The sequence below is a fragment of the Bactrocera latifrons genome, unplaced genomic scaffold, assembly GCF_001853355.1.
Source record: "Bactrocera latifrons isolate USDA-ARS-PBARC rearing strain unplaced genomic scaffold, ASM185335v1 scaffold_249, whole genome shotgun sequence".
NCBI lineage: Eukaryota > Metazoa > Arthropoda > Insecta > Diptera > Tephritidae > Bactrocera > Bactrocera latifrons.
Genome location: NW_017536063.1, coordinates 126,375 through 140,138, shown reverse-complemented (window position 1 = coordinate 140,138; position 13,764 = coordinate 126,375). Strand labels below are relative to the sequence as shown.

At 39.9% G+C, this 13,764-nt stretch overlaps 1 protein-coding gene across 1 annotated transcript in view; it reads right to left on the bottom strand.

Moving 5' to 3' along the window:
- Positions 1-2,344: 2,344 nt before the first annotated feature.
- LOC108969333 (AAC-rich mRNA clone AAC11 protein-like) overlaps positions 2,345-13,764 on the bottom strand; it is a 15,001-nt gene continuing 3,581 nt past the window's right edge. Inside the window, exon 2 of the mRNA XM_018933976.1 lies at positions 2,345-2,424. Within this exon, the coding sequence (XP_018789521.1) occupies positions 2,392-2,424 (33 nt within the window). The 3' untranslated portion in view covers positions 2,345-2,391. The remainder of the gene's footprint in view (positions 2,425-13,764) is intronic.

Below are 13,764 nucleotides of genomic sequence, written 5' to 3'. Positions count from 1 at the left end.
TATTTGTGAGAGAACCATTCTCGTAGCGTTACGCGTTTTGACTGTATCAAGACACAGCTCCTTAATGATTGAGGAAATATACCATTAATAATAGGAGCTTTTGTCAACCATCTGTACTATTATGACATCGAAACAGTAGTCTGAGAATAATTATATACGGGGTTCCGCTGGGTGGTGTCCCCTCTTCGCTACTTCTGCATATAGAAACCCCCTACTCCACTAGAAGCAATTTCGAAACCGAGGCCAAGGCATGAAAGGACGCAAGAGACGTTGTTATTGTTTTTGTAACGGTTACCTAGTCCCAGTGAGGATGGTAAGGATTATATAAGATGAGGTCATCAAACAGTAGACCCATTAAACGTGTTGTTGGGAGATTGGTGTCAGATGTCTAAGGTTAGCAAGCAGGGACACTTTTTGCACACTAGACATATATTTGATATTTCAGGTACGATTCTGGATAAGCAGAAGTTTAACCTACTAAATTATCCATAACGAAGCTGCGCAAGGGTAACTCTCGATTCTCGCGGGAACTCGAGATCGTCGTCTGCAATGGGTGGCAGTTTGATTCCAAGTACGCCACTGTGAATGGCGGTTAGTGTATGTCTGAAGTTTGTTGCGGTGAGGAAGGACTTCTTGATGCTCCTAGGAGGTAGTTCCGCCGCAAGCAGGTGACTGCAGGGATGGCAGAAACTGGTTGAAGAGGAGTGCAGTATTATGACATGTCTGTAGCGTCCTCGCCTGGGTTTTACTGCATCCAGACAAACATATTTTTGCGGCGTTGTTAAGGACCGGCCGACCGATTGCCAACTACGTTTCTTTGCCTTTTCCCCATGTGCTGCCGGCTAGCGACTTGAGGATTTTGTTGGGGCTCTGTACTTTTGGAATAATCGCAGTAATGTGAGGGGTGAAGGAGCATAGACTGTCGAGTGTCACATCTAAAATTTTAGGGTTATAGACCCGTGGGGGAGAGTGTTAGGTTCATGCAGCAAGGAAGCGAGTAAGGTCGGAGAGATAGCCTTTTACGTTCGGTTTAGTCATTTAATCTGGCTTTCCGTGATTTTTTTCTGTTCAGAGACATCTAGAGAACGGTAAGTGGATTATTTTATTTTGGAAAAAATCAAACGTTGAAAATTGCCATAATCGGTGTATTTCTCTCGATATCGACTATGATGATTGAAAAATTCCATATTTCCAAAAATCAAAAATTTTTAAAATGTCACATCCTAATTTTTTAAAAATGTTTTTTGTTATTTAAAATGATGTAAAAATCTCCAGCTAATTGTTCGATCCAAATTCAATATTAATTTTTATATTTATGAGGAGATTTATTATGAGAAAAGATCATAAAAACTCTCCCAAAAACATAAATTGAATCCATAAGTTGGAACGGAAAGTTGGAATATCGAAAACATAAAATATTACCGAAAACGATTCTAACCGAATCATCAGACGACCTTCTGCCATAAAATACACCCAATCACTGACAACAAATTTCTTTTAATTGACTATAAGTAAAAGCACCTAATAGCACCTAAAGTTCGATTGCTGTTAATGACACTATGTTTCTTGATTACCACAACATCAAAAGCTCATAAAGAGCTGCTGTTGATAGGTTCGTAATTAAATTACAAATTCATCAATTCGGAAAAGTCATAAAGCATACATATACATATATGCTATATGTGCTCTGAGTTTGAATGAGCCAAAAGTATGCTGAGGAAATATTAAAGTGGGAGGAGAAATTTTCCCACCGCGCTGATACTCGTAATGCTCTATGGTTATGCAACATGCGGCATGCTGCTTACAAAGTGTGGATTAAGTACAGATACTAAAATACTATTTACTTTCTTTATAGGTTGCATAATCGTCGAATCTCTAATGCCAGCGCATATACTTCTGTATTTAATTTCTCTCAATTTATATGAAACTTTTTGATTGTTTTCTTTTGGAATTTCATTACACGTTTTGTTACTTTCTTGGCTCATCAGCCACGATATCACGAGTGTCCGTCCGCCATTGACATTACTTATGCAACTTGTTGCCTTTGAACTTTCGCTGCTGGCCATCTAATGGTKGCCCAAACAGCTGTGGCTGTGGTGGGTGCAGTGCAACCTGGTGTTAGCTTCGTGTCATGCAGCGCTTTCACTTCGCCAATGCAGCACACACACACACACACACACACACACACACGAATTGTTGATAACGTTATTTATTATGATTTCGTATTTGCTTATTATCTGTTTTGCTTACTGCTATTGTTGCATATGCATCCTTGCAATGTTGCTTATACTGCCAGTTATCTTATGCGGCAAGTGTTTGTTGTTGTATTTTGGCATATTATTCGGTTAATGACAGATTTTGTATCTCGTTTTGCTGCAAGGCGCCGTCGTGTTACGAAATTTCCAAGGTGTGCTGGTTCATCGCCTGCTAAGTTTAACCAAAAAAAAAAAAAAATTAATTTTCATGATAACTGATTACTTTGTGGCTGTCGTCAGGGTTGCCAACTATTGAATAAAATTATCGATAAAGATGGGTTATGGATATGTTGCAAGTAGAGATCGCTAACATATAACTTGATCTTTGAGAAGTTATGTGGAAGGACTTAACATTCCTGAAATACCCATTTTATATTTCCTTAAAATCCACTTTAAGCTTTACGATATCTTATCATCATATTATAGTACTGCTCAATATATCTGTGTCGCTTCTGTGACCAGAGAGCAGAGATATCAGGGCACAGAAGTAGGTTGCCTTTTACATTTGAGGATTTGTCAACAGTATTTTTGAAATCCGGCAACTCCYAACTTTATCGTAAAGTTTRATATTTTKGATGGTATGCATACTCAGAGCATTTTGACACTTCTTGGYGTTGTTTGTGTTGTTTACAGTATCAGTATTAAATCGCTAACACGCACAYGATTTTTTGCGTTCTTCGACGTTAATTAACTCATCAGAATGCATAGATGAACTTAATTGAATTCTTGACGATGAAACTYCATCAAGGATCAGCGTTTATCGATGGTATGGTGAATTCAATCAAGGTCGTAGATCAAGAAATCARGAAGACCGACTGATCCCTTCTCGGCCGTTGTCGGTTCACCACAACTGTGCTRGCTTTCATACATCGACTGAAACAACTGAGATTCTGAATACTCAAAACATCGATTTGATAAGTTGTCCTCCGTTCAGTCGTGGCTTGACTTTGTATGGYTTCTTTTTACTCTCATTCGTTAAATGGTCAATGTTTTTCGACAATTGAAAACGTGGTTGATATGTTCAGAACGCATGTTTTGGAGATACCTCAATCAGAATGCCAAAAGTGTTTCGACAATTGGTTTAAACACATGCAAAAGTGTATAGTTCTTAATAGATTGAAAAAAGAATAAACTAAATTTAGAATCCCGAAGTATAAAAAGCAGCTTATGTACTCCTTTATTGCCCCACTATAGCAAGAAGAAAGAGTCAGGACATCGGGCATAAAAATCCGGTAAAAGAAATGTGTTTTCTCATCCAATATCACAGTCACCATTAACATGTGGAGCCTTGTTGATTTGACGTGTGTACATTAAGTGTGGTAATAATAGAAGACGACACAAAAGAAGAACTTTTAATCTATCTAACCAYCTATGGTAAGTATCTCGAGAATGTTCATTGGCTACACGGACAGGTGATAGGGTTAACAATTTTCATGAATATCGAAATACCCATTTTATATAGAGGAACTGTATACATCTTATGATAGGACTTTTACATAGTCGCCTATATAAAATTCTGTTCAGGAGAAAGAAGCATATGGACGGCCAGAAAACTATAGTTTTTTCTAAGCACAGCTGGAATTTTCTCACTGTGGAAGGCAAATCTTGGCWCGAACCAATATTTTAAAGTATTATGTAATTCGAAGTCTTTACCTTTTTTATCCCAAAATTTTTGGGCCATGTTTTTTGCGGAAAAGTGTTAAAGAACAAGTTACCCTGATATCATAATATTACTTAGAAAGCACTTCAGTATGACTATAACATATGAAAAGAACGAGTGAGTCCCGAAAATAGGCCAGGGTTAAGCAGTACTCAAGCAGTATGCATATAACAAATGGTGAAGATATAAAAGTAATACTCTGCTCGATCTCCAAGAGTCCGTTGGGGTTAAGATATGACAAGAAGATCCCATGAATATGAAAGAAGGGCCTTTTGCATTGCACAAGGTTTAAAAGTTTCTCAATAAGAAGAAGAAKATAAGGAAGAGAGATAAATGGAATCACAAAACTACTGTGAATTATACAGGTTAGGTTAGAATAATCTGATAGGCCAATAAGCCATGCATAGCCCAGATTTGGTAATTTGCAATACYAGTTGAAATGGAGTTCAGTTGCTAGGTTCATGAGGAGTAGTTATCCTTTAGGATACCTGCTCTTGACACGAATTTTAACAGATTCTGCGGTCTCATTATCGATACGTCTTCCAGTGTGTCATACCGTGGGRACCCCAGATGCTTACAGAGTATTCTTGACAATGCTGTACAAGTGCAAAAGAGATGCTCCATTGTTTTCTGTACTACATAAGGTTTTAGAATTGGGATGAAGTCGTAAGAGTTAATAAATAAAGAGGCACCTTCAAACCTTTAAAGCCTTTAAACTGTATCTGGTTGCGGTTCATGAGTTATGTACTGTTGTCTTTAAGTTGTCATCAAAAGAATAAACCGACTTTTTAGGCTTATAGCTTTAGAGGTGCCAAGTGTTGAGGTTTGGTCAATTTTGATTTGACACCTTGGTCTAATTTCAAAATGGGCTCGCATAATCGATTCTTTGAAAATTGTTACCTTGACCAGTAATTTTCCTACCGTCTTCAATTCAACCCACTAAATGCTTGGTGATGTCATTATTTTAGCTATCCGCTAATRCTTGGCAACCCTGTCCCACAAATTTTTCAAAACTTCCCATGGTAAACATAATTTTTCAATCGATCACCAAAGCACGATGTGCATTGGTAATGCGCAACATGCGACCGGAAGTGCAACAGTGTCGCATGACCGGTTCGGCGCATCTTYAGCAGTCGCGGCARCAAGTCTTTACATCGCCAATGGCATTTTCAGTTGAGAGCAACAACTTAACTGCGAAAAAACCTAAGCCTTACCGGCTGTGTGCCAGGCAAAATTTTCGATTATTAAAGTAATAAATTTCGGCGGTGTCATTATTTTAGCTCACGGAGCTTTAGGCACTTTTTCTACGCTCCTGCGCCGCAATTCGGCAGTTGTCGTGGACACATTGTCAATGTCAACAAGAGTTAAGCACTTGCAGCAACAACAACATAGCATTGTTGACGCCGCAACGGTTCAATAAACGCAAACATTGTCGGTGGCAGCTGGCAGTGGGCGAGGCCAAGCACATGCGAGGGCGTGCAACAGCTGCTGGCAGTTGCCWAAAAGTGTTTTTATTTGCCATTGCGTTAAGCAGGAAATCGCGATGAACCTTTTGGCATCACTCTGCCACCGGCTGGCGACTGACGGCTCTTCGCTGATGGCTGCTGACTGCTGGCAGACATGTTGCATGCAAGCGCACGTTGCAAGTTCGTAAGTGTTCGCATGCAATGGAAGATGCGCGCCACTTTGGCCTTTGCCCAAGCGTGTTGGCGTTCACGTTAAGTGTTTTTCGTTTGTTTTCCTCTATGATTTATTTCGGAGCGGGTTGAGGTCTGCTGGAACACGGCGTGTGGTCTTTTTTTCCACAGCTGTTTCTGTGGTTCTGTGGGTATTATCGGTGAAATTAAGTGCCACACTCCGGAGCGTGTGTAATGTGTGCTTTTTGCAACAATTGAAGTTAGCGTCATTTGCATTTTACCTGTGGCAGGATGTGTGATGGGAAGATTGGCGTGTAATGCTTGCAGTGAAAATGAAAATGTGCCATTAGTGCCTGTGATTTTTGGACATGGAAAAGAGAAATTTGGCTGTTTGAACTGAGAAGTGAATTTTTCTTGTACTCGTAGCATTGTTCGGTAAACAGAGGTGTTTTATGGAAGAGGTACATATAGAAAGTGAGTTTCAATTTTTTAAATATGTCTTATCACGCACAGTTTCAATTAGTATTAACGATGCTGCTTGTACCACAGATTTTTTGAGACTCAAAATCGATGTCGGGTGGAGTCGATAAATAATATTCTTCCACTCTGCCCACAAACTACCATCCAGTGGATTCAAATATGGACATCCAGATGGCAAGTCATGTCCATGAAACCCAGATTTTTGCTTTTARTCCACGGCTGGGTGGTTTTTGCCGTGTGTGTTGGATCAGTATTTTTCTGGAAGATCCAATGTTCTCCTTTGAAGAGGATTGCATTACTGCTTAGCCGCKTCTTCTAAAACATCCTGCTGGTACATTTTTGCAACTGATTAGAYTTATTTAGAATTTTCTGAATTTTCTGGTTTGTCATCGAAGCGTATCTYAGCCTGGTATCTCTCTGAGTAAATAGAAGTTGCTTAGTTGTCAATCCAAGTMAAACTGAAATAGTGTTTTTTACCAGGAGGTACAAAATGGCAGATGTCCCCGTTCTTTATWCGGTGGGTCGCGMCTTTAACCTTTAGAAAAGCGCTTATCCTGGATATAAACCATAGTTCAGCCAATAATGTTCTACGGTGTGGCTCGCATCRRCATCTYCGGYACACTGCGGACCACACCAACAATGGCTGATAACGTCATTCTACATACACTTGTAGTATCCGCGGATATGGAGCCTATTTTGAAGGAAACCAATCAGAGTCACGCTGAAATTCTCTCCTCCTTTAAATGCATCCCGGAAAACTTGGACCACTGTGCTACAGAGGCTATTTTTGAAGTCTATGTCTCCGCTTGCATACCCACGAAGGAAGCTTGGAGGGGATATCTTTCTGTAAGGATATTAGATGTAGGCTACCGGACTTCTGTAGTGTAGGTAGCAAACTGTGCACTCAAAGGTAGTCGAGGAYAGCCTATCCTCATTACAAATAGCATCAAKCTACTTCATCAMCAGTCTCGTTTGGAAGCCTKATCTCTTAGCGGAAATCTTGCAAACTGCAAAGCYGATRAACTAGCAAGACGCGCACCTGTACATYACTTACATCGGAGTGTGAGCGAGTCGGATCGCCGTTGCCATCTAGCGCTMTAGTACTGGACCGATGGAGCCAGCGAAATTCTTCTGGCCTAGAGTAGAGCTTAGGTGATCTACYGAACTGTTTGCCCTAAGCAAAGTTCATCTTACCGCCATMCAAGTTAATTTTGCTTAATGAACATTGTCTAATAGRCATTCATCTCCTGTTACACTAAAAAACCTTGTTAAACCCTGTTGAAACATCTTGGCAGGAACGTTTTCGATTAACCAGGAGACATAGCAGAAACTGACCTTAGCCACTTCAACAAATTTGTGTTTGGTTCAATGCGCTTTGGCGATAAATACCATTATGTTTAGTTTTTTTTTATAGGAGTTCTAGGTGCCACAACGGGCCGGCATTATGAGCTGTCCATTTGTCATTCCTATATGGATTGACCATTTGACCTAACTTGTTTGACATTTGGCTTTATCACCAAGTTAGTACTTTGCTTCCATCTTTAAATGAACCAAACCTTACTTGTTATACGTGAAATCTGATTGGTTAAATGGTTACATTCTCGATTTTTATGGTTAATTGTACTCCATTAAGTTACAATTGATCAATTGTATGCTAATTGAATACAATAAGGAAATATTGAATCATCCCACGGGTCYTGGTTTATATTYATTGTGAATTGGATATAAGTCGGTTAATTTGTTAATTGATCAATTATAAAGTTAATTGAGTACAATTAAAAGTAAATTGTTGAAAATGTTTTTCAGACTCGTATCTATCAAAATGTAAAGCTATTTACTTTCACTAGCAGAATCTGACTAAAATATAACAATCAATTTAATCACTCCCAGAACTTTCTCAATTCAAGAGAGAACAATAGTGCATCCAAATCATTCATTATACCTTGCTTCAGAACTTCTAACCACACAGCACACTGACAAGCAAGAGACMMACTGCAGTGGCTTTGCAGCAGCTCGAAGGCAGCCAGTCAAGTTTCGATTGCTGATTAACGCGTTCGCCGCGAGCGACCATTAAAATGCCGTAAATTTTGTGGCCGACAATGCATGATTTAGATTTTAGTAGCCAGCAATTTATTWATTTGCCCGTTAACGGTATTTRTTTTGTGGATCGMAGGAAAAACAAACGCGCTGTTTACAGAATGAAAGAGAAGAAAGCTATAGAAAGAGCCGCTAACAGACAGCTAAAAGTGAAACCGACAATAAAACTACAATTGGCACGAGTGCAGAGATTAGGTGTTGCAACAAAGCGGCAGTAAATTTTCATGGCTCTATTCGCAGCACCTGTAAGCGGGCTGCAAACTCGAGGTGTCGGTGATTTTATGCGCGAAAATTGCCGCACAGCTGCACGCAATGTGATTTACGGTGCGGGGTAATGCGTTGTCAGCTTGTGTGTGTGTGCATTCAGGTATGKGGGGTTTTTCGGCACTTTGTGGCAACTGGCAAGGTGAAGTCCAAAGCGTCGGTATTAAGGAAGCGGCAGTGGCACTGATATTTGGGAGATTTACGAGATTATTTTGAATAATGTTGCTACTTTATGAAATCTCGTATGTATACGAGGGCGGTTCGATAAGCACACACAGGAGAAATCATAGACGGCTACAAAGTTTCAAGTAAACGAATTGGACATATAGTTTTTAGTCCGCAGCTTTGACCAGTACTGCTATATAGCGCAGAGGCATGAACGATGACAACATCTGATGAGTCGAAGTTACGAGTTTCGAGAGAACGACGAATGCCGCAGTCGATGGTGTGAAAAGAATTCGCCTATGAGAGTATTCGACGCAGTATCCCCGGGGGGAAGCAGGGGAAGAGAAAGGCCTCGACTCCGTTGGAAAGGCAAGGTGCGGAAGAAGAGAATGACTTGGCTKGAATCTCCTGTTGGCGTTAAATATCGAATATCGGCAGAACGATAGGCGCGCTGTTGTAAACTCGGATGCGATGGAGCAAACAAAGTGCACGATCTGGGTTCTATTGGCAGATGCCTAATTGAAGGTGCGCGAGATAGGCATTTAAGAAGATGGTCAGGGTCATATTCCACCACAAAGCTCCGCGTTGTCTTAATCCGGTTCGGAAGCGCAAAKACGAGATCAATACGAAGCTGCTTCYATGAATATCGAAAAAACATGAWTGAACTTAWGCMCACCAGAGCCCTCTTGGTCSGTGGAAATAGACGACYTTAYTTGACCTAAAGGATGGATCTACATYGATGTTGGATCCCCATCCCCTACTAGGCAAAAGCCAAAGTGAGCACAAGCCTATCCTGCACAACGGCAATAATTTGCTTACTAATCATAATCGGCTGATAAGGTACCGCCCTGCCAATCCTTCAGTATTAGTCCATAGATTTCATAGACACTATTTATTTATACAATCTTACCCACCATTTCATCATAAAGCTTCTACAATTGTAAAACTGGTTAAAAATCTGCATTCTGAGTGCATTTTAACACATTGTAACGCATTGTTGGCCTCACTTGACCTCACAAACCAATTGTTGACAGACCCGAAGTGTAATGTCGCAGAACATGCATTGACACTCACGAACTTGTTCACATACATTTTAGGCCCCATTGCACAGAATGTATATTTCGTACATTGGCACAGGTCAGGTAAGAAATATAAATATTTGTCTACATATACTGCAGAACTAGAAGCACGTTCTCTCGCTCGAAGTGGGTCAACTGCGTTGCTTCATTAATCATGTGGTTTGCATCGACCAAATTATGACAAACAAATATTTCTGCAACATCCAACAGGAGCCTATACAATTTCTACATACATTTGGACATACAAATATACGCACATAYATGGAAGAGCCACAGCCATGCAGCAATTGTTGGCGGTTTTAAAAGTAGAGGAGCTTTTTTCCATTGGGAGAATGGTATGTAAATATATTTTTAGTTGTTGCAGCAATGAATTGCAACAAAATATATGCTTTATGAAAGGTGTGTAAGAGTATACATAAACACATTTCGATTAATGCTGCCGAGAGCCGCAACGAATCCGTTTGGTGACCCATTTTGATCCAGTCAAATAGCTTAGCCATTTGAATGAGTGGTCAAAGATTAAGTGGGTGATGGAGGGTATGGTATAGAGGCAGTAAATGGGGCTAAGTAAATACGGCCAAAAATCTATTATAGAAAAAATTCTTTCAAAAGGACCGAAGTTACTTTTTCGATTAGGAACGAAAATCAACCTAAAGAGATTGAAGAGCTCCCATTTCATCCAGTATAAAACCATGGTGTGATGATCTTTAAAAATGATGCCTATGAGATCGTAACCGTCAATTGCAACCATTATCGCGCCACGATAATCGACTATTTGAGGCCTGAAATTGAAGCTCGAGACATCGGCGCCACTTTGTTTYAATAAGACGGTGSCACTTTCCACACATCATAACAGTCATGGCATTTATTGAGAGAATATTTCGATGAGCAGAGATTATTTCATGTTTTGGGCTGGTCGATTGGCTACCAAGACCGTATGATATTACACCGTTAGACTTTTTCCTGTGGAGATATGTAAAGTCTTAAGTCATTCGGACAAAGCCGCTTCGATTGAGGCCTTGGAGCTAAACAACACAAATATCAGTCGAAATGCTTGAACGACTCATCGAAAATTGGACTCAACGGTTGGACCATTTGAGACCTAGACGCGGTCAACATTTGAAAGAAATAAGCTTCAAAAAATAAATGTCAAATAATGTTYTTTCAAATGATAATAAACATKCCTTTTAAAATTTGAAGTTTCTGTGATTTTTCTTTAAAAAAGTCGGAAACCTCRAAATGGATCACCCTTTAYTTAGTTTTTGTGTAATATTGTATTAGGYTAGGTTAAGTGAAGAGGTCGATGCWATCAGGGATCTAATTTTGCCAACTTAGAACTCTGGTCCTTTGTGGTACCAAAAACTGGCTTCATGACCGATTGATGTAAGTTCGGTTGGGTTTAGTTAAATAGTCGATCCTATCAGATATATCTTAGAACATAGCACCATTGTGATTACATATAGTTAATTGACGATAAGAGGCTCAGAAATCGTCAAAGTGCTTTGAGCCTATCACAAATTTTTTTGAGGCGGCTAATGTCAGTTTCGACAAAGCCTGCTGGTTCGCTGACTGTAARACTGCCGGGATGTTTCAATCAGAGTCTTGCAAAAGCTGGAACTYCTGAGTTCTACTACAAGCCGAAGGTTCTCTCAATTGGATAGAAGCTGGTTGTCGATCAACGCCTGCTAAGTGTACGCGARGTCTATGAGAAGGCAACGGAAATCCAACTCTACAAGGACTTGAATTTGGTCAATCAGCTTATATGAAATTTATATTATCTAGTGCTGCAATATCAGCGCTACATATAATGTATGCTCTTCACTTTATTAACCATACACCAAAACATATATATTTRTTTATATGTATTTGGATAATAAATTATCGAAATAATTGTGCACAAAAAAAGTACCAAGAAATCATGATCGACTAAAAAAGAGATAACGATCACCAGCATATAATTGGAATTATTGCCATAATTCTAGGCATGAATATATGTTTTAGATGTCCACGTAACCTCAACCTCAACGCTTGTTCTGTTCAAAGAGAGCAGYTTGCAAATTGAAATTGTGTAATCCGACTGGTAATTTCAGGTTTCATGTATTTACTTAGAATTCTGCACGGCAACATAGCTCCGTTGCAACTTCTTATGTTGCAATAAAATCYTGTTTTGCAACAAACTGTGGCCAGGCAACGTGGTGTTGGCAATGGAATGCAAGTCTCTTTCAAGTTTAACTTATAACTGATTTGCACCGATACTGTCAWGGCACGAGGCTGGTTTGTTTGGCACTTTGCTTTAGTGGTAATTGTAGAGTTGGTGGATATGGATGGCTGATTCAAATGCGATGTRCTGGTTGGTTGTYCACTTGGTGGCCGCTTTGCGTTGCGTCCATCGACCGTGGCGAGGTCAGCTCAAGTGTACGCGGCCTGACAAAGTATTTAGAATTTATGCTATGAAATGTCACGTTCAAAAAGTTATGGCCACATTTAATAATATTGCAAGTTAACGACATGCAACATGTTCGAKGTGCAACACTGTGTTATGCAACATTGAACAATGTTGTTGCAACATGTTGCAGTTGCAATGGAGGAACTACTGTCGCAAATGGGGTGGAGGATAGGAAATAAAACAGGWATTTCCGAAGACTTTATTTCCATTGCTTGGCGTTGAGGGTGTTTCGGAATAATGGTGGAAAGACAAAATTGAGATCGCCGGTGCTTCGAACTTTAACTCTATTTTTTTGATATCTATTTAGCGACTTCGAAATTAGGTTGGAGTGATRAGTTGATTCTATATCATCTCCTTCCAAACAACTGATGCAGCTGGCATCTGGTAAGATGTTCAATCTTATTGTATGATTATCGATCGGACAGTGCCCAGTTAGAATTCCAACAACCATTGAAAAGTAAACCTTGCTGAGAGCAAAGAGCTCCCTAGACGTCTGACGATTTACGCTGGGCCAGAAGGACCTTGCGACTGCACAGCTTCCCGGCAGCGGTGTGTTGAGCTGGTCTGCAAACCAMAAGAAGCCAACGGTGTTCCCAGTWCCACTACGTAGTATACATTTATGTGTATACATATGTATGCATATTTTTTAATGACAATCTCAATTCCAAACATTCTAAATATGGCAATGGCATTTAGTGTTTTTCTTGGATTGTGGTCAATCAGCCGTCTTCAAGTGAACGTGATTACGTACAATCATAGTAATTYATATGTTGTTGTAAAAATAAGTGTTCGCACATATTTTCATACGCCGATCGCAAGAACTTGTTTCCGTAATTCGATAGCAGTTATGTAACCGTTAGTCACAGTGGCAACGCTTAATCAGAGAGTAAGGAATGCAGCGCCATATAGACACATCTCTATATATACAGACATATAATAAAGAACTGTTTAGTATTGGCAGTTGCTTTTATACAAAAGTACGATAGGTGGCGAATGCTATTATGGACACATGGATCACTTAACCTTCGGGTGATATAATAGTAAAGAAGAAAATGAGACCGGAGCATGCTACATATTACTTTTCAGTAACCCTGCCGAGTTGATAGAATTTTTCGGAATAAAAATCCATATCCATTCCGGTTATGTAAACGAAAGCATCGTAGTAACATCCAGAAGGTTATGTCGGAGACCTTAGAAATGTATATACATGATTATCGATCTGAAATTTCGCATACGTTTTGCTCTACCCAAAAAGTGATTATTTGTCGTAACCTTTGATATTGGAACGCTACACCATATTGCTGCCATATAAACTGYGAAAATTTATTTATTTGATTTTAAGAAAGAATGAGAAAAGCTAGTAATGCTTTGTATACGCATAGGCRGATACTCGGCAGAACCTGAAGGCTCTCTCCCGCTCTCATGCACTGGTGCTGTGCACAGCTGTGTAAGACAAATTTTGCTCGACGGTTAATACCGGAAGCCAATGGAAAATATTCAGAGACTCGATGCGTGCTGCATAACCGGAGCTTTAACAACAACTCCAACGGTGGCCTTTGAACTGGTACTAAACTTCCCACCCATAGACCTCTTCGCTCAAAACTGCGCAGCAAAATCATCAGACTATTGGCAGTAGGTGAATTTACATAGAGAACCTTTGGGCATAGCTCGGTAGTTAATG